The sequence below is a fragment of the Arctopsyche grandis genome, chromosome 6 (genome assembly GCF_051622035.1).
Source record: "Arctopsyche grandis isolate Sample6627 chromosome 6, ASM5162203v2, whole genome shotgun sequence".
NCBI classification, from domain to species: Eukaryota; Metazoa; Arthropoda; class Insecta; order Trichoptera; family Hydropsychidae; genus Arctopsyche; species Arctopsyche grandis.
The window spans coordinates 2,980,653-3,000,634 of record NC_135360.1 but is presented as its reverse complement, the minus strand read 5'-3'; the positions used below and the strand labels follow the sequence as shown (position 1 = coordinate 3,000,634).

The 19,982-nt window shown below is 36.6% G+C and overlaps 3 protein-coding genes and 1 long non-coding RNA gene across 7 annotated transcripts in view; 2 read left to right on the top strand and 2 right to left on the bottom strand.

Moving 5' to 3' along the window:
- The window catches only part of LOC143913567 (uncharacterized), a 781,442-nt gene that overhangs the window by 178,561 nt on the left and 582,899 nt on the right, over positions 1-19,982 (top strand). The gene's annotated exons all lie outside the window — the stretch shown is intronic.
- Positions 1-19,982, top strand: part of LOC143913589 (uncharacterized) — a 459,558-nt gene that overhangs the window by 58,903 nt on the left and 380,673 nt on the right. The window lies entirely within an intron of this gene.
- LOC143913532 (uncharacterized) lies at positions 1,353-7,453 on the bottom strand. 4 transcript variants are annotated; one of them, XR_013260715.1, is made up of 5 exons: positions 7,340-7,453; positions 4,912-5,150; positions 4,599-4,832; positions 3,239-4,467; positions 2,005-3,051 (listed from the first exon to the last, which is right to left on the bottom strand). XR_013260715.1 is itself a non-coding variant. In XM_077433388.1 (4 exons), exons 2-4 carry the CDS (start codon positions 5,023-5,025, stop codon positions 3,343-3,345), a joined length of 1,473 nt encoding a protein of 490 aa, XP_077289514.1. In that variant the 5' UTR covers positions 5,026-5,150; positions 7,340-7,453; the 3' UTR covers positions 1,353-3,342. The 4 variants fall into 4 exon arrangements, 3 of the variants coding, with proteins under 3 accessions (XP_077289514.1, XP_077289517.1, XP_077289516.1); XM_077433388.1 differs by having other exon boundaries at positions 1,353-4,467; XM_077433391.1 differs by having other exon boundaries at positions 1,420-4,467; positions 7,329-7,430.
- On the bottom strand, positions 13,554-19,082 carry LOC143913513 (uncharacterized). Its single transcript, XM_077433359.1, has 4 exons — positions 18,263-19,082; positions 16,219-17,387; positions 15,906-16,139; positions 13,554-15,789 (listed from the first exon to the last, which is right to left on the bottom strand). The coding sequence occupies exons 2-4, from the start codon at positions 16,330-16,332 to the stop codon at positions 14,506-14,508; spliced, it is 1,632 nt and encodes a 543-aa protein (XP_077289485.1). The 5' UTR covers positions 16,333-17,387; positions 18,263-19,082; the 3' UTR covers positions 13,554-14,505.

Sequence of the window (19,982 nt, the reverse complement as noted above, 5' to 3'; positions counted from 1 at the left end):
ACCAATCAGAACGACACGAAGAACACCTGCATCCATTAAACTAAATCGAGTGGAACGACGCCAAACATTCGAGAAACGTCCACCCTAAACAACAAACCACATTCCTCGCATAACTTGCACACGTAAACACCACGTGCACTTCTCGGAATCAATCGCCAAACACAGGTCACGTGGATCCCCAAAAACAATATGAAAGGAGGTCCACCCCAAACAACTTCAGTCGACCCACAGCAACAAGAATGAACATAGCCAAATGCCGAGCCAGCAACACACTGCCATATCCAGAGACATCTGAACATAGCCGGATCCAGAGCAACGATACATTGCAGATCCAGCGGCCATCATGACACCAAGTCAACAGCCAATAGCCGCTTCGAGAAAACTTCCTCAAATATTCTAATACACTTGTACAATATTTAGGCAAACAATAAAACAACTTAAAACAAGCACAACAGTGTTTCGTTCGGCTGGGATACGGCCAACACTACCTACCCCGCCTACACATTAATACATAAAATTTGACATTTTTATCAGAGAAAGATTTAAAACAAATGCCACATTTTTGTGGCCTTACCCCACTATGAACACTCATATGTACACGGATCTGAGATTTTAAGCAAATGTCGCATTTGTGTGGTTTCACCAGAGAAATGTTATAGTAATAGAAGTGGCTTTAGGCGTTATATTGTTATATTGTCAAGTGACGATTGTCCACAGACAATCCTAAATAATTTTAGCATCAGTCGTATTTGATGCTTGGTGCTCGACGTATGATAAAAACTTTGTTTATATTACTCGCAAGATGGGCAAGTGCATCGTTAAAAATTGCACAATGCATTCAAAAACACACAATATTTAACAACATGGGATACATTTTTATTAGTAAATTGATCTGATTGTATTTCGTGCGTTGTGGCGTATTTATATAGACGTGCCGCGTAATATTGACACAATTTATTTATTCGTAAGGGCCCTTCTATTATTATAACATTTCTCTGGGTTCTACGTCACTATGAATACCTATGTGTTTAGGGCCGGGCCGCACCGTGCGACTTGCGAGCGACTTGGTTGAGGGCGACCAGACTAATGCATGCAGGTAGATGGCACATGCTACACCCGTCAACTTGTTTGTCGCACACATTTCCATACATTTTTTCGTGTCGCGCAACTAGTCGGCCGACAAAGTTACACGGTGCGGCCCAGCCCTTACGGAGGTCAGATTTTGAAGTGAAATATTTTGGACAAATCTCACATTTGTGTGGCCTTAAGAGGGCTGGACACCAGCGCCTTGTCCATACAAACGTATTACACTTCTACCTTCCTCAATTATGGCACTAGAGAAATTATTTTTTAATATGCTATGGATATCCACCATTGGCATGCATCTGTGCTTTTATTTTTTTTGATTAGTTATTTTTTATAGGAGCTAGGAGCCGCCAAACATCTATAAAATCGCCTCGTTTTTACACCCACGAAAAGAGTCCAGCGTGCTTATTTTACATTTAAAAAAAAATACGCGCACAGTTGCATAGAAAATATCTTTCTCATACCGATGATGAATTTTTTTTTTAAATTGGTCCAGTCTCGGAGGAGAAAATTGGAGAATACGAAACCTCGATTTTGTCGATTTAAAATACGTATTATCTGGTCGAAGCGCAACTGTCGCATTCACTCAATATATTAGGTTGATGTTCAAGAAACGTCGTATTTTTTTAACCGCTTAGCTGCCCAAAGCGCCTTAAGGCGCAAACAGTCGTATCTATTATTCGCTCAGCGCGTCGGCTGGGCGTCTAAGCGGTTAAGAAAACAAAAATTAATATTTTCAGAAAACCTTTATTAAATGAATTAATTTTATAATTCCCATTATTGCTGATAACTGTCTCCCATCTTTCTGTCAACTTTTTAATCCCATTTGAATAAAAACTTTCGGGTTTCGATGTAAAGAACGTGTATAGTGCTGTTTTCACCTCCTCTGTTGTATTGAATTTTTTTCCATTTAAAAATTGAGGCCGCGCATTGTCGTGATGAAAGACGACACCCTTGCGATTGCGATTAGTTGGGGTCGTTTTTTTACGAGTTCTAAGTTTAATTTTTGCAGCTGTTCACAATATTTCTCAGCATTAATTGTTTGGTTAGCTTGCAACAACTCTTAATAAATAATTCCCTTCATATCCCACCAAAAACATAGCATTTAGAATTTAGCAAACCACCGTTGACTGTTTCGAACATCGATAGCACCTCTGCCGTACACATCACATATGTTTTTGGTTGCCACTGTTGTATTATGGCCTTTATTAAATTCAAAAAGTAAACAGTGTCGATTTGTACTCTTTTCTCTGACATTTTCAAAAATCACAAGGGCTCTGTATACCTCGACTGCTGACGATAGACAGAAAAAAATGTTGAAAGAGACCCTCCTCTACATAATACAATGGCAAAATTAAGCACAGATGCTAAAACTATTGGTTAAAAACAATATGTCATAGTCTATGTAAAAACGACGTTACTTATGCATCAACCTCATATAATATATATCGAATAAAGGAACGGCAACAAAATTAAGGTTTCGGGTGTACAGCCCTTTTAACCGTTTGCCCGCGGCCGTCTTCTATGGAAGCTTTGGGCGACAAGTCTGTAGCACAGCGTGGCTGTCTTCCATAGAATTTCTGAACTTTGCACGGGATTTTGAGGCTTATATGCGCCTATTTCAACTGTTTTAAGGTTCAAAATTGGTTGAATATATTACTGAGAGTTGAATGCCATCTATTCAATTTGCTTAAAATGAATATATACCAGTCAAAAATTAGTATTTTGTGGAACCATACTGAAACCTCGTTTATGTGACGTCACGTTTTCATACAATCATGAAGAATGATTATTTGACAATTAATCCAAAACTACGAGATATATTATGTATTTTATTGTTTAAAATAATACTTTATGTGTTAATTAACATATCTGGTTACTTGAATAAATATTAAAATCTGTATTTAAGGTCGAAAACTCGATTGCCAAATTCGCGAAAAAGGTGCCGCGTACAGGGCTTGTTCGCTATATTTATTGCTGCGGGCAAAGGGTTAAAGGCTTGGCCGCATTATGCGGCTGCGACACGGCACGGCAGTGCGCGACAAAATATTGTTTGTATGAAATTGTACGAGATAAAACGCACTACGCGTCACGCGACTGATTTGCCTTTTGTATCATCATTGCCATGTCGTGTCGTGCCGCAGCAGGTCGCAGCCGCATAGTGCGGTCAGTCCTTAATGATGTATGAATACTCATATGTACACGGACCTGAGATTTTAAAGGGAATGATTTTAAACAAATGTCGCACTTGTATGGCTATATCCCAGTGTGCATTCTCATGTGTCTATTAAGATGAGATTTGAATGATTTCAAACAAATGTAACATTTGTGTGGTTTTTCCCCACTATGAATACCCGTGTGTTTACGGAGGTCAGATTTTGAAGTGAATGATTTTGAACAAATCTCACATTCGTGCGGCCTTACCCCAGTATGCATATTTATGTGTACATTGAGGTGATATTTTGAAGTAAATGATTTTGAACAAATGATACATTTGTGTGGCCTCACCCCAGTATGCACACTTGTATGTCTACTGAGATGATATTTTGAAGTGAATGATTTTAAACAAACGTTACATTTGTGTGGTTTTACCCCACTATGAATACCCATGTATTTACGTAGGTCAGATTTTAATCGGAATGATTTTAAACAAATGTTACATTTGTGTGGGTTTACCCCAGTGTGCACAATCTTGTGTCTACCGAGGTGATATTTTGAAGTGAATGATTTTAAACAAATGTTACATTTGTGTGGCCTTACCCCAGTATGCACACTCATGTGTCTACTGAGGTGATGTTTTGAAGTGAATGACTTTAAACAAATGTCACATTTGTGTAGCCTTACCCCAGTATTATGCATATTTATGTGTAAGTTGAGTTTAGATTTTAAAGTGAATGATTTTAAACAAATGTTACATTTGTGTGGCCTTGCCCTAGTATGCACAATCATGTGTCTCCTGAGGTGATATTTCGAAGTGAAAGATTTTAAACAAATGTCACATATGTATGGCTTCACCCCAGTATGAACTCTCATATGTAAACGGATCAGAGCTTTTGAAGTGAATGATTTTAAACAAATATCACATATGTACGGCTTTACTTCACCATGAACATTCATGTGTTCAATGAGTTCAGATTGTGAGTGGAATGATTTTAAACATACATTACATTTTAACGGATTTTCTCCAGTTTGGCGTGTGATATGTATCTTAAACTTATAATAAAATGATTCATCTTGATAATTGATTTTATGATCTAATTTGGAACGTGTAGAGCATATCTCATCTAAAGCTTTTCGTAATGGTAATTCGTCTGCTGGAGTATTAAAAATATGTCTCATTTCTGAGCTGACATCGTCTGAAGTAGTTTTTCCTCCGTGTATCTATAAAATAATCCAAACATATACATAATTATAGCGTATTTAAATGCCATTGTACAGGTGAATTTATATTTTCGATTCAAGGAATGATTTGTTTGGAATCGTTCTAAAGCGCTCGAATTCCATTAACTTACCTCGCCATCGTCTGGAGAACTAGAAATGTTTGGCGGAAAATGAGCACCCGTTTCCTCTTCGCTTTTAAAATCTTCCAGCCAAACTTCCTCCGGCTTGATAGCCAAAGACTCGTCGAACTTTACTCTCGACGTTTTGTCACTCCGAAAACAGGCGTTTCGAAAGCTGTCAAGCAATTCCAAATTGTTGACACACGAAAGGCATATCATATCTGGCAGATGGTCTCCTTTCCAAACCTGCAAATAAGATAGCAATTGACGATTACGAGGATTAGCGAATTGACAATAGCAATGGTTCAAGTGTAACGTAACCAACCCGCAGCTGACAGCAGGTCCAAATGCGCTGCGCCAAATGCGCTGAATGAGGGTCGTCATGAATGGAGACGAAGGAGGCTACTGGAGCAGAGCAGAGACAAAGCCGGCACTCCATGAGAACCAAGAGGCAGACTAGTCCAACGGGATGTTGTCGCTAGGGTTTACGATTATTCCCTAGACAAAGAGACATGCAAACACCCGGCAAGTGCAGCGTTTGTGATTGCAGATCGCGCGTGTAGACTGGAAACATGTAAATTATTCGAATGTTATCCAACTATGTAAATCAATTCACCAAACGCTATTCTACTAGTAACGCGTTGTTGGCAAATCAGTTCACCGAGAGACGTATTTTTCGAATCAATATTCAGTGTTTCAGTTTCAAATACATTTAATGGTGTTCTAATTATCACCGATTTTCTCATAAAAACACACATATTTTTATGAAAACCATAAGTACATGATCTATGATCGACTCTGATTCCAGATCAGTCAAAATCTCTAGGTCGAATTTTCACAAGATCACAAAGCTCCATGGCTATTGATCCGCAAATTTATGTATAACATATGTATAATATACTAGTTGTTTTACCCGGCTTCGCTCAGTATTTGTAATATAAACAGCTTAAACATGGCGAATCTAATGGAAAATAAATAATATTCAACGTTCGTCATAGAAACTGGCTTGTTCACGCTCATAACCAACAATAGCTACAAACTTACAAAGTCTCTTTCGAAATTATATATTAGATAGAGGTTCGGTGATTATTGCCCAAAAGGCGCTCGCTGAAAAGTCACTAAAATCTCTATAACAGAACGCATTGATCGAAATTGATCGATTTCGGAGATATGGGTGAAAGTTCAACACACATTTTTTAAAGAATGTTTAATTTTAACAAATTGGTTAGTTTATCTCCACATCTAAGTCAAAAGCACGTCACATTTTACAGTATGATGTGGTTTTGACTTGGATGGAATGATTTTTTACCTCTTATTTTAGATGTCTTAACCCTTTGCCCGCGGCAATAAATATAGCGAACAAGCCCTGTACGCGGCGGCACCTTTTTCGCGAATTTGGCAATCGAGTTTTCGACCTTAAATACAGATTTTAATATTTACTCTAGTAACCAGATATGTTAATTAACACATAAAGTATTATTTTAAACAATAAAATACATAATATATCTCGTAGTTTTGGCTTAATTGTCAAATAATCATTCTTCATACAATTGAGACGTATCGTCGCCATTGTTCAACAGACGTGACGTCACATAAACGAGGTTTCATTATGTTTCCACAAAAAACTAATTTTGACTGGTATATATTCATTTTGAGCAAATTGAATAGATGGCATTCAACTCTCAGTAATATATTCAACCAATTTTGAACCTTAAAACAGTTGAAATAGGCGCATATAAGGCTCAAAGTCCCGTGCAAAGTTCAGAAGTTCTATGGAAGACAGCCGTGCTACAGACTTGTCGCGCAAAGCTTCCATAGAAGACGGCCGCGGGCAAACGGTTAAAATAGAGATACAGTAGACTCTCGATTATCCGGGCCAATGCTGGGGACGGAGGTCACGAATAGTTGAAAAACACGGATAATCCGAATCATCAAATTTTGACTTGGTTTCGAGTATAATAACATATTACAAAACAAAAATTTTTGTTTCATAATTTTAATATTCATTATTTATTAAGAAAAACGCTTATGGTTAAAGCAGATGTGTGGCCGTTAGTACCTATAGTTAGCACTACTGTTTCCAAAATATAAAAAAAGATCTAGTCAACCAGCCAGACGAACCGTTGAATTTGTCTACTAATCCTAATTTTTCATGGAAAAACTTGTCTGTTTCCAAACACAATTGACCGCTAATTGGTATTCTTTCTGCTCATTTTTGATTTAGCTATATGAGTATAGTTGCAACCAAATCTTCGTATCTTGAAATTTTCATACTTTTTCGTTTCAAAGGACCTGCAGAACTATCGCAATCTCTCGCGAACGCCTCTAACTTATTTTTTTGTTTAACTATATTTTGAACAGGTATGTAATGTAAATCTGAAATATTTTCGAGTTAATAGCAAAGAAAATAATTTCACACACAAAGTATTATAATTGATAATAATTAATACGTATGTTCGAAAAAATCCGCTCTGAATACACGCACTTGTTACTTCTTCGATGACTTAAAGTGACTGAAAGAATTGACGCAATAGTAAAATACATTTAAAAAGGGAACGAAAAACATTTATGTGTGACATCATTTGTTTCAAATAACACGCATTTTTACGGTCGCAATCGATCGGTGCGTCTCATTATCATATAAGAACAAAATTTAATTAATTTTAAAAAATTAATTAATAATTTTACGGATAATCCGCTAGCCGTATAATCCGCACCCGGATAATCGAGAGTACACTGTACTTGTTACTAACAATCACCAACAATCGATGGAATATTCCGTAAAGATCCGCATCTCCAAGAATTGCCGTAATCTGTCAACTGTCACCTTCTATCGGCGCATCGACATCTTATCGTTGGCCCAAAGCGGCAAAACGGCGGCCTCTGAAATCGATAAAGGTCAATGGGCAAATAGTATGGGAGGAAAATCCACGGCGGACAGAAATGAAATTGTGAGGATATATAGATAAATGTCTCTAGTTTATCATGGTAAGGGTCGCTTTCTTGTGGGTAGTGGGAATATTGAAAAAAAAAACTTATTCATATTTCACATTATTTATTCGGCGTGATCAGTGTCTACTGTGATTTCATTTAAAAATGCCGCAGGGGCTTCGATTTGTTGTTGGTGGCTAGCCCAGGATCAAAGAAACGCACAGATCACAACGAAAGTCAACGAAGGACTGCGATGAGTCGATGACACGAACGAAACAATGCGCCAGCGCAACGAGCGAGACGCGACCGCATACCTACCTGCGTGTGAGAGAGGGAGCGAACGTATACCTGCCGATTCATTGATGTATAATGTGTTAAGGTCTGTTCATACCTAGTCAGCACGTACCGACTTGAGCAGGTATCCGGCCGTACGAAAAGTATTCTTTGGTACATTTTGTATGGGTATATTCATACCAACCGTCACGTTTACGCCACGGCAGGCTTACAGCAGTACCCGACATTTTCTGTTCATGCCTTACAGCAACATCCGTCAACATATCGTATCCGTTTTTTTTGGCCATCGTGGAAATATACACGCGAATTACGTGCCATGAGTCTGCCGCTTTGTTGTTTTGGACCAATTATCGATAGTGACAGTTGACAGCTGTTCAATCTTTCGACATGGTTTTGGCGCAAATATTTAAAAAAAATTTGTCCATCATCCACAAGCTCCTTATACAGTGTCCAAAACTCTCCTTCGGTTTTTCTATTTTTTAACATGGGATGCACATCAAAACACCTCCGTGCTTTTTTATTGCCTTCTTGAGCTTCTTCTTCCAACAAAAACGCGATTATACATAATTTTTCGTTCGATATACGCCGAAACATTTTTGCTGACTTGTATTCTGACGCGTAGCTCGTGTATGCATTAATTTTGTAAGTACTCGACAATTCGACGTAAGCAATATTGCGCCGTATCGTCATGGCCTGTAATGTATAAGTAAGCCGATTTTGCCTTGCACTCGGCCAAAGTGATGTAAGCGTGACGTGACCGCGACGTGTAGGTAGATATGAATAGAAATGTAATAAAATGACATATTTTAAACGGAGTCGTGCAGTGCTGAAGCCGTGCAGTGCTGTTAAGTATGAACAGACTTTTATACTTGTCTCCCTTTTGGGGCATGCAAAATACATGGCGCATGCACAGTTTCTCTTAGTAGGTAGGTAGGTACCGCTGCGTCGTAGGGAAAAAAACCCAACGTCCCCGGTAGTTAAACCCCCCGCACCCCTCAGTTAGTGAAGACAAGATCTCCGACCAAAATAACACGTCTGGGCCCATCTAGTGTATTATACATCAATATGCCGATTAGATCACGCGGGACGTACATCAACTCACCAAAATCCTTTAGTTACTAAAGTTTTGTAAGCGTCGAAGGGTAGCTACCCGTGGAGAAGAAACCAAAACAAACCCGGAAGAAAAAAATCTGAGTATGGCTGCTTTAGTAGCTATTTAACAGAACGACAACTTATATTTAATAGTAGTATTCGATTTTTTTAATAAATATATTTTTGGTTCAAACTTTGTTCTCTCATGGATTCTAAATAAAATAACCATATATAATGTTAAGTGAATTTATACTCTTTCATTTTATATCATTTTCATTCATGTCCGCGACCGGGTCGGATTGCGCCCAATGACCTCTGGATAAATGCTAACATAAATGTGAATTCCCCGGGAATAAACCGGGTTTTTTTCCCTGGGAACTTTGGGCGACGGAAATTTTGGAAAAATTGAAAAAAAATGCATATCAATCACATTTTCAAATCAACACATTTTCAAATCAACACATGCAACATTTGAATGAATCTAAACGTTTTCATGTAGTAGCAGTACTGTAAGTGTCCGGTTTTTTTGTGTTTGAGTTGGATGCTTTACGTTAATGGGGCCGTCCACACCAACGATATTACTTGCAATATTTTCAGGGCTTGGTGCAAACGATCGAAAAGCGCCAGACAGATTAACTGGATGGCTGCTTTAAACGCAATTCTTGACTTCACGAATGATCGATTGCACATCAGATGACGAGTAACCTTTCGATGTGCACAGATGCAATTATTAAAATGGTAATTATTAAAATTGATTTGGATCTTTCTGGCGAGTTTTTAATAATTAAAATAAATAAAGGAGAAATTCGGAACTAAAGTATCAGAAGCACAAAACGTACAGGGTAGGTGTATGTCGGGACTTCGGGTAGATTTCGCTTAGTGTAAGTGCGAGCAGTGCGCGCGCATAAGGTACACGTGTCGTTAACCCATTTGAACCCAGAGCTCGCGTGAAAACACATTTCCCATGTGCCCAGGACTATTTTTTCGTTTATTTTCCAAAATCTTTGAGTTATTTCATGGGAAATATTTTTTATAGGATAGGGATGGATAATTAATTGATTTTTCAACATTTTTAATTTTTTTCAAGGTGGTGTCGTGAACGACCTTTGGGGCTAATGAAAATAAAACAAAAATCACAATGGAGTCACATAATCAGTTATAATACTTTCTCACTGGTTATTTGTAATTTTATTGTTATTAAGAAATTTATAAAATTAATTTTAAAAATAACAAACACGCATCTCTTCGATAAAATGATATTTTCAAATCGCATAACATAACACACGTAGGTACATATATTGTGACATATACACATCGTCAACAAAAAAAAGGGTGCACCCTTTTAAAAGAAGAAATGTCATGAACGAGATTTTGGGTTCAAAAGTCGTAAAAACAAAATACATGAAGACAAAATAATTAATTATTATGATACGGTACAAAACATTTGTCATGCAATGGAATTTCACAGTTATCACAAGCGGAAAACGTTTTATTTTTACAGTGTCCACAATTTCTCATTTTCTGTTTGACCAATATCAAATGTCTTCCAACTTCCTTTTGATTTTGATTAACTTTGCCGGGTCTGAATGGGACCAATTATTTTCGTCTTTGACCATAACACTTGCACAACGTCTCTGTTACCTGTCTGATAAATCCTAATTTATCAAATTTACAACCAAAACTTTTGCTAAGAATCCAAGCGTTATTCACAGCTACATCGATGTTCCAAAACAGAATAGGCATGTACCATTTTTTCCCTCTAATACTTATGTTATAGTTAGAAATATGGTTATCCATTTGATCAACCCCACCCATATATTTATTATACACATTTATACTAAATGGTTGATTGATTTCCACCCTACTTTTTTCTTTAACCGAATATCAGTTTCCAGGGGTGGTAATATGTATGTATATGGAATCCGGAAGTTGAGACTCGTCCCAATTATCAATTTCTTCCCGTATCTCTGCAGTAGTAAAATTGCATTCTCTGGAAAAAAATATGTATCATTATCACAAGGAGTCATACACGACTCCGTCGACTTTGATTTTTTTTTTTTCAGGAATATGAGATATATAAACGCAATTTCTCTTATGCATATTATACAATAAGTCCTTCTGTATTAGAAACATAAAGATAAATAAAAAATATGTAAAAATAAAAAACTTACGTATGTTTTCTCTTCGACATATCTGCAAGTCGAAAAGCGCTCGATGTTATTCCCTCAAAACTCCAAAAGGAACTGATTTAATTTCGTGTGACTTTCTTAAAATTCATCACCAACATCTAACCTAGCGTAACGAAAGGTTTTACGGCCGGCCTGAGTGATCCCTTTATTTTACGACGCAAAATTGTAAAATGCCGAGATTGACCGCGCTGGCATACATCGTGTAAGTTCATAACTGACCGCGTGGGTTCAAATGGGTTAATCTGTGGTTCAGTCTGTCTGGCGCTTTTCGATCGTTTGCATTGCATCGATATTTTCCATATCCAGTACCCATATTGCAACCTGTGGTTGCTATTTAGGAACTGGTTATGGAAAATATCGTACGTAATATCGTTGGTGTGAACGCAGCCACACCGTAAGTATTGTCGCTTGTTCGAAATACGCGGTTTGCAAGTGGCTACTACGACGGTCTCGGAATTTGGAAACTCGGATATAAAGAGTTTTCATGCAAGGTAATAAATTCTTTTCAATATCATTTGGTTTCATTCGTTCAAAAATATAGTTCTATTATTCATTCATATTTTCATCCCATTAGCAAATGGTACGACCAAAATCAAAAGTTTGGAATCACTTTAAAAGAATTCAGCAAGAATCCGGAACAAGTAAGAAGGTTGCAGCTGTATGTAGATATCGTGAAACGAAATATAACTTTCCAAATGTTACAAAAATGACAAATCATATATCTACGTGCGCTTAATATTATGGAGGATGAACGAATGAGACGACTGGCATGTTAATGCACGTGTTTATTATATGACAGCTGAAGACAGAGTGAGTAGCGGCTGTCCGAACCCAGCCGGGTTGGTCCCCACTCGCAGGAAGGCAACCAAACTCGACCATGTCGTATAAGCGAGCCGCCACAATATCAAGAAAATATAGAAAAAAATCGCTTAGTTGAGACATCACCTTTAATAGATGGCGATATTTTTGACTTATGTAGAAGTAATAGATCAGCCCACTACTTCTGAATCTTCATGCATTGCATCCACTGCACGTTTACCTCGCATAAGACTCAAAAAAAGTAAAAAATTATTAAAAACCGTAGAAGCTGAATTAATGATTAATGATTATTGATATATTTTGTCTTAATTTCCAGAGATCTGGAGCGGCGCGTAGAGCAGTTTTTACGCGGAGCCGGAGCACGGAAATTTATAGTGCTCGACTGCTCCGATATGGTTCGGTGATTACAAGTCAAATGTGAACTGGTCACAGGACAACCGGTCTCTCTAGATCGGTCACACGTGATCACCCGTCACACTAAAACTGGTCACACCCTATCAGTTTTCTCGTGGCCGATTTTAGGGTATGACCAGTTTTAGTGTGACGTGATCACGTGTAACCGATCTAGAGCGACCAGTTGTCCTGTGACTGGTTTACATACATATGACTAGTAGTCCGTTTACCGTTGTTTAGCTATATTATTTGTATTTTTCCAATTTAATATTTTGTTTTATATACTTTTTTCAATTATTGTTATTTTGTATAAATGGATTTGTACACTTTTTCCATCGTGATCAAATTATATTCTTGATTATTTTCTCCATTCTTGCTACTATTGAAGTTTGGACAACCTTGTACACACCATGTATCATAGTATAGTTATATTATTTGTATCTATTTTCATGATATATATTTAATAATAATAGCTTTTATATTTTTTTAATCACATATACATACATACATCTATATAAAAATAAAATTGATAAATAATATGATTCAAATTAAAACTATTCGGAGCACGGAGCCGAGTTGGAGCAAGTATAATACTTAGGTGTCGGATTGGAGCTACTCAAAAAAGTGGTTGCTCCAGATTTCTGTTAATTTCTTCCTTAATTATTTAACTTCTTTTTTTTTGATCATTCGAAATAGTGAATGTCCCGATCTGTGATTTCCAAAAAATGGCCACCCTTTGTGTAGGCCATGATTCGATCTCACATATTCATATAGACGTGTAGTGGGGCCGGAACGACCTGCCGGCACTTCATTTTCGAGCCGAGATGTGCCTACTAGGGTTTCTGATTTCCCGTACTTTTTCAATTCCCGGGATACGGGATGGAGCCCGGGATCCCAGGACACAGGTAAAAAAAACATTTTTTTTTCAATTTAATATATTTTTTATTAATAAAAAAATATTTATTTATTTACAAAATATAAAAAAGAGTAAACAATACATAATATATCTATTATCTGGAAAAAATGTAATTATAAAAGTAAACTTATTTACAGTAGCTTCGTAAGACTACTAAAATATTTAAATGAGAATCCGAAAGCCTAGATTTGGTACAAAAATTTTCAGCAATGGAAAAAACTCTTTCAGTTTCGGTCGAAGTTGATTTTATTGTTAAAAGGGACGAATTTTTTTTTTAAAGTATCCTTTTTTCCCCTGTCAACAATTCAGCATGTATATTTTAATTTCTTTTTTCAAGTCGAGGTTATTTTTATTTACGTTATTTTGTATATTTTTCTTTGATAACTCCTTATTTAATTCTTCATTCATCGTCAAACACACAATTGTTTCATCTTCATCCGAATCTAAGAGTTTCTTCCATTGTGGAACCGTCAATACAAGAAGGATATATTCGCTTCATAATAGTTTCACCGTAGGATATACATTTTCTTATATTACATTTAAAAAATGTTTTGTTCGGTATAAAATTACAATTATTTAAAATTTGTGATAAAAAAATCAGTTTTAGGCTTCTTCTTTCTTCGATTTTAATTTTCAATTCTCGGATTTATTTATCGGTAAGGTCCAAGTCCTTCGGTATTCAGATTTTCCAAAAATAGTCTAAATAATACAAGAAACAATTTCGGCCAAACGCACAGAACCATTATGCTCATAAAACTTTCACGTTCAGGAAATGCTCTGTACAGTACTGCTAAACAACAAACCTTTGAGAATATTTTACGATTCTTTGTGTATTTGATTTATCATTTCCCTTCGTGCAGTCGTGAAAATGTTATATATTTTCAAGATTTTTTTAAATCCAATTCCCGGGATTCGAAATACACACATCCCTTTTGCATTCTTTTACAAGGCTTTTATATGTTTCACTTCCCTTATTGGTCTGACATTATATCCTAAATTCTTCCGATCGTTTTGAAACTTTGTCATTTTGTGGGTTTCGTCACCGTTCGAAACTTAATCGCTTCTCATAGTTCAACAGATTTAACAGGAATTTACCTCACTATGAAGAATTTTCTCCGAGATGAGATTTTAAACATACATAGACAAGATTATATGTACGTACAATAATGTATTAAAAACCACATGCAAATACATAAATAAATGTATATAAGTTCATACATAAATACATATTTACATTATCACACAAAAAAAACTAATAACATTAAATTAATTATAATGGAATTTCTCAAGTGTGGGATGTCAAATGCCTGGAAAGTGAAGATTTTTGAGTATATGATTTTAAACAAATGTCACATTTGTGTGGCTTTTTCCCACTATGAATAATCATGTGTCTATTGAGTGCAGATTTTAATTTGAATGATTTTAAACAAATATTACATTTGTATGGTTTTACACCAGTATGAATTCTTATATGTTTCAAGAGCACATTTTTATGAGAGAAAGATTTAAAACAAATGCCACATTTTTGTGGCCTTACCCCATTATGAATACTCATATGTATATGGACCTGAGATTTTAAAGTGAATGATTTTAAACAAATGTCGCATTTGTGTAGATTTACTTCACTATGAATACTCATATGTGCACGGATCTGAGATTTTGAAGTGAATGATTTCGAACAAATGTCACAGATGTTTGGGCCAGTATGCACAGTCATGTGTCTACAGAGGTGATAATTTGAATTGAATGATTTTAAACAAATGTCACATTTGTGTGACCTTACCCCAGTATGCATACTCATGTGTCTTCTGAGGTGAGATTTTGAAATGAATGATTTAAAACAAATGTCACATTTGTGTGGTTTTACCCCAGTATGAATACTCATATGCGAACGGATCAGAGATTTTAAAGTGAACGATTTGAAACAAATGTCGCATTTGTGTGGTTTTACCCCACTATGAATACCTATGTGTTTATGGAAGTCAGATTTTGTAGTGAATGATTTTGAACAAATCTCACATTTGTATGGTCTAACCCCAGTATGCATATTTAGGTGTCCATTGAGGTGGTATTTTAAAGTGAACGATTTTAAACAAATATTACATTTGTGTGGTTTTACACCAGTATGAATACTCATGTGTTTCGAGAGGACATATTTATGAGAGAAAGATTTAAAACAAATGTCACATTTGTGTGGCCTTACCCCAGTATGAATACTCATATGTACACGGATCTGATATTTTGAAGTGAATGATTTTAAACAAATGTCACATTTGTGTGGTTTTACCCCACTATGCATACTCATGTGTCTAGTAAGACGAGATTTTGAAGTGAATGATTTTAAACATACATTACATTTGAACGGAGTTTCTTCAGTTTGGCGTGTGATATGTATCTTAGGCTTATAATACAATGATACATCTTGATAATTAATTTTATGATCTAATTCAGAACGTGTAGAGCATATCTCATCTAAAGTTTTTTGTAATGGTAATTCGTCTGCAGGAGTATTAGTGATATGTATCATTTCTGAGCTGATATCGTCTGAAGTAGTTATTCCTCCGTGTATCTATAAAATAATCCAAACATAATACATAATTATAGTGTATAGGTGAATTTATATTTTCGATTTAAGGAATGTATTGTTTGGAATCGTTCTAAAGCACTCGAATTCCATTAACTTACCTCGCCATCGTCTGGAGAACTAGAAATGTTTGGCGGAAAATGAGACCCCGTTTCATCTTCCCATGTTAAATCTTCCAGCCAAACTTCCTCTGGCTTGATAGCCAAAGACTCGTCACACTTTTCTCTCGACGTTTTGTCACTTCGAAAACAGGCGTTTCGAAAGCTGTCAAGCAATTCCAAATTGTTGACACACGAAAGGCATATCATATCTGACAGATGGTCTCCTTTCCTAACCTGCAAATGAGAAAGGAATTGACGATTACGAGGATTACCGAATTGACAATAGCAATGGTTCAAGTGTATCGTAACCAACCCGCAGCTGACAGCAGGTCCAAATGCGCTGCGCCAAACGCGGTGGATGAGGATCGTCATGGATGGAGACGAAGGAGGCTGCTGGAGCAGAGCAGAGACAAAGCCGACACTCCATCAAAACTAGGAAGAAGACTAGTCCAACGGGAAGTTGTCGCTAGGGCTGTGGATTATTCCCGAGACAATGAGACGTGCAAACACCAGATCAGAGCAGCGCTTCTAATTGTAGACCGCGTGTGTAGACAAGAAACTAGAAACATGGGTACACATTTAAATTATTCGATTGTTAAGCACCGAAATCAATTCACCAAATGATATTTTACTAGTGACGCGCTGTTGGAAAATCAGTTCCCCGAGAGACGTATTTTTTTTTTAATTTCTATTCGCCGAATGTCACATTTTCACATGATACAACATTCAGTGTTTCAGTTTCAAATACATTTAATGGTGTTTTAATAATCGCCGAAACTCACATAAATACACACACATTTTTTTGAAAGCCATAAATATGTATATGATCTGTGATCGACTCTGATTCCAGATTAGTCAAAATCTCAAAGAGATCTCAAAGCTCTATGGCTCAAATTTATGTATTCATATAATTTTAGCTATTTAGCTAATTTAAAAAAAATACATTCTTAATAACTTAACTCTAAAATTTTATGTTTAAATTATATGTACTGTCCCTCACAGAGGTGTCTCCTCGCACCTCGCAAGAATGCGTCCACGGTCTTAGAAGACCTGATACACTCAGGGAGGGCATTGATCATACCCCTGTGAAAAACACCCCCAGCTGTCTTCTTTTTTCTTACTCTACTTACAACTAATTTGTCCTTATTTCTAGTATAAAAACTATGTATATCTCTATTCCTTATTGTATAATCATTGAAGTACTTAGGTAATAACCTATGATCTAAAATAAACAAAAGACAATGTACTAAGATTTAAACTAGTTCTAATACTCATCCATTTCAATTACTTCTAATACTTCTAAAACTGCCCACATCCAAAATACCTCTCATAGCTTTATTTTGTAATTTTCGTATTTTTCCTAAATCTTGGCCATTAAACATGTTAAGTACAGTGGCACAATAAACCACATGTGGCAATACAATTGTATTATACACTAAAATTTTACTTTTTCTGTTTAAAATATTTCTTAGCCTACATAATCTTCGAAAATAGTTGGAGTTTCAACATTCACATTGAGAATATCTGTGATAGGGCAACAAAAATCCTTGGATTCGTAATCCGTAATTCGTCTGAACTAGGGCTCACTGCCATTCGTCTCTTATATTGTACATTAGTTCGCAGTGTGCTCGAGTTTGGCTCCATTATATGGTCTCCCTATCAACTTCGTTACTCTCTAATGTTGGAACGAGTCCAAAGGAAATTCCTTAGATTTTTATATCTGAAAACATTTGGATTTTATCCATATCTGTTCCCTAGTGCCTTTGTCTTGGGATCTTTGGGTTTCAACTCCCTGGCAAAGAGAAGAGATTTATTTCTTGGGAAACATTTCGTAAAATTACTTAGAGGAGAGATTCACAATCCCACTATCCTGGAGAAACTAAAATTCTGGGCCCCGGAAAATCGTAGAGTTTTAAGAAAACATGATATATTTTTACCAATTAGGGCTAAATCAAACGTGCTCATGAACTCCCCCCTCTCGAGAGCTGTTCGACTCCTTAACTTACTGGCACAATACTTGGACCTATTCGATGCCAGTTATGTTGAGTTGGTGGAACACATCCTAAATAGCACGATATAAATTTTTCAATCTTATTTCTTTGTTTTTATTTTGTGTACATATTTTTTACTTGATTTTTATTATTTTTTTATGATGTTTTTTTTTATTTATGATTTTTATTATTTTCTTGTTTTTTTTTTTTATTTATGATTTTTATTATTTTTTTTTATGATGTTTTTTTTGTAATTTTTATGATTTTTATTATTTGTATTAAAATCACATTGACGCTTTGGGGCAACCTGTCAAGTCTCTGTGGTATTGATTTTTTAAAATAAAATAAAATAAAATAAAATAATACACCAACTTGTCTAGCCATTTTTTTAATGATGTTGTTCAGACCAATTGTCTGATGATCGGCTTTCGTGGCCTTACGACCCACGATCTGGCCGATGTTTTTTGGTTCTGGCCACCCTGGTCAGCGCACACCACTTTTTCAGCAACGGTCGCCGCGTAAACATTGGTGTTTACGTGGCCCGCGTCCTCGACACCGAGTCCCGTTCAGCTCGGCCTGATCGGCAGACGATACTGGGAGTATACCTTCAGTATACGTCCGGTGAGAAGTGAGGAAACCCTGGTCTCTCTTCGTCGAAGTTGAGACCAGATACGTGTATAGTTGACATAACCTCAACCCTAGCGTGCGCGCTAGTTTTAATACGGACTCCCCCCCCCCCTTCCCCCATGTTTGCTCTATGTATACTTAACGTGCAAATATAAGCATTATGAACAGATTTACGACCTGTTTCATTGGTTTATAATCTCCCGCCACTGTCCCGTATCACACTCACTTACGCACACTGTACGAGAGAGAGGGAGACAAAGACGCAGAGCTGACATCAGCAGAGACCAGAACCACAGACGATGAAGGAAGACACCGTGAGGAAGCCAGCCTTGCCGACGATCTACCACCGAGCTATACACACAACACGACATCAGGTGGCTCTCGTATGAGAACCCCTGTCGTCCGTACAGATGTATTCAGTGTGCACCTTAAAATTCAGTTCCGAGTCTATGTAGATTCCCAGATATTTTATATTATGAATTAATTTATTTATAGTTAGTTTTGGACCATTGTGGCATTACAGGAAGAACCTAATGCGCCACAATGGCCTACATTTGATAAAGAAAAACAAAAAATAAAAAAGAAAAAGGAAATGCAGAAAAACATGATAAAATGAAAAAATAAAAAAAACAGAAAACAAAAGTAAAATAAAACATAAGAAAAAAAATAACAAAGGTGTAAAAATCAAATAAATAAAATCCTCTAATCCGATTTTTAGTTTCACAATGAAAAAAAAATAGTACCTTAAAGTATACATAAGGAGAAAGTAAAATAAGATAAAAATAAAAAATAAAATCACAGCGAGGCCCAAATGGAAGAGAGTACATTAAGTTTCCACACATACATCACATTCAAATTAAGAAAATAATGATAAATATGTTAAAATAATATCCGATAATCTACGCTCACTTAGGTGGAAAATATCGCATATTATCAACTATATCAGGCATATTATCAACTATTTCAATAATTTTATCATCAATTCTAACTTCATTAAATACATTTTTATTGTTCAACCACATCATTTTGGTTTTATTCGCATTCAACTTTAATTTGTCCGTCAACTTTAAGAACTGTCCCACGGTTCTCCAAGATGGCTGATCTCTGAGCCCCGTTCGCAATGGGAACGTGCTCGGGATAGATAGCTGGGGACGTCTGTACCCCGTGACTGGCGGGATGCGAATGGCCGAGTCTTCGGCCTCGTGTCCTTTTTCGCGGCAGGAGTGTTTCCAGTCAGTGTTGCAACCCGAAATAAAGGGCTAGTGTTGCCCTGATGGGGACGGCGGGGAGAACGTCACGTTACAGTTTCTAATTAATTGTTAATTCTAACCGGCTCTATAATCCCATCTGTACTAGCTAGCTGTCGGTAGAAAAGCTGGAGACCAGGTCACAAGAGGCACTCTTGTCGACGCTGGGCCGTGGGAGGTATTTTCTCTGTGTAGATGGTGTTCAGACTATG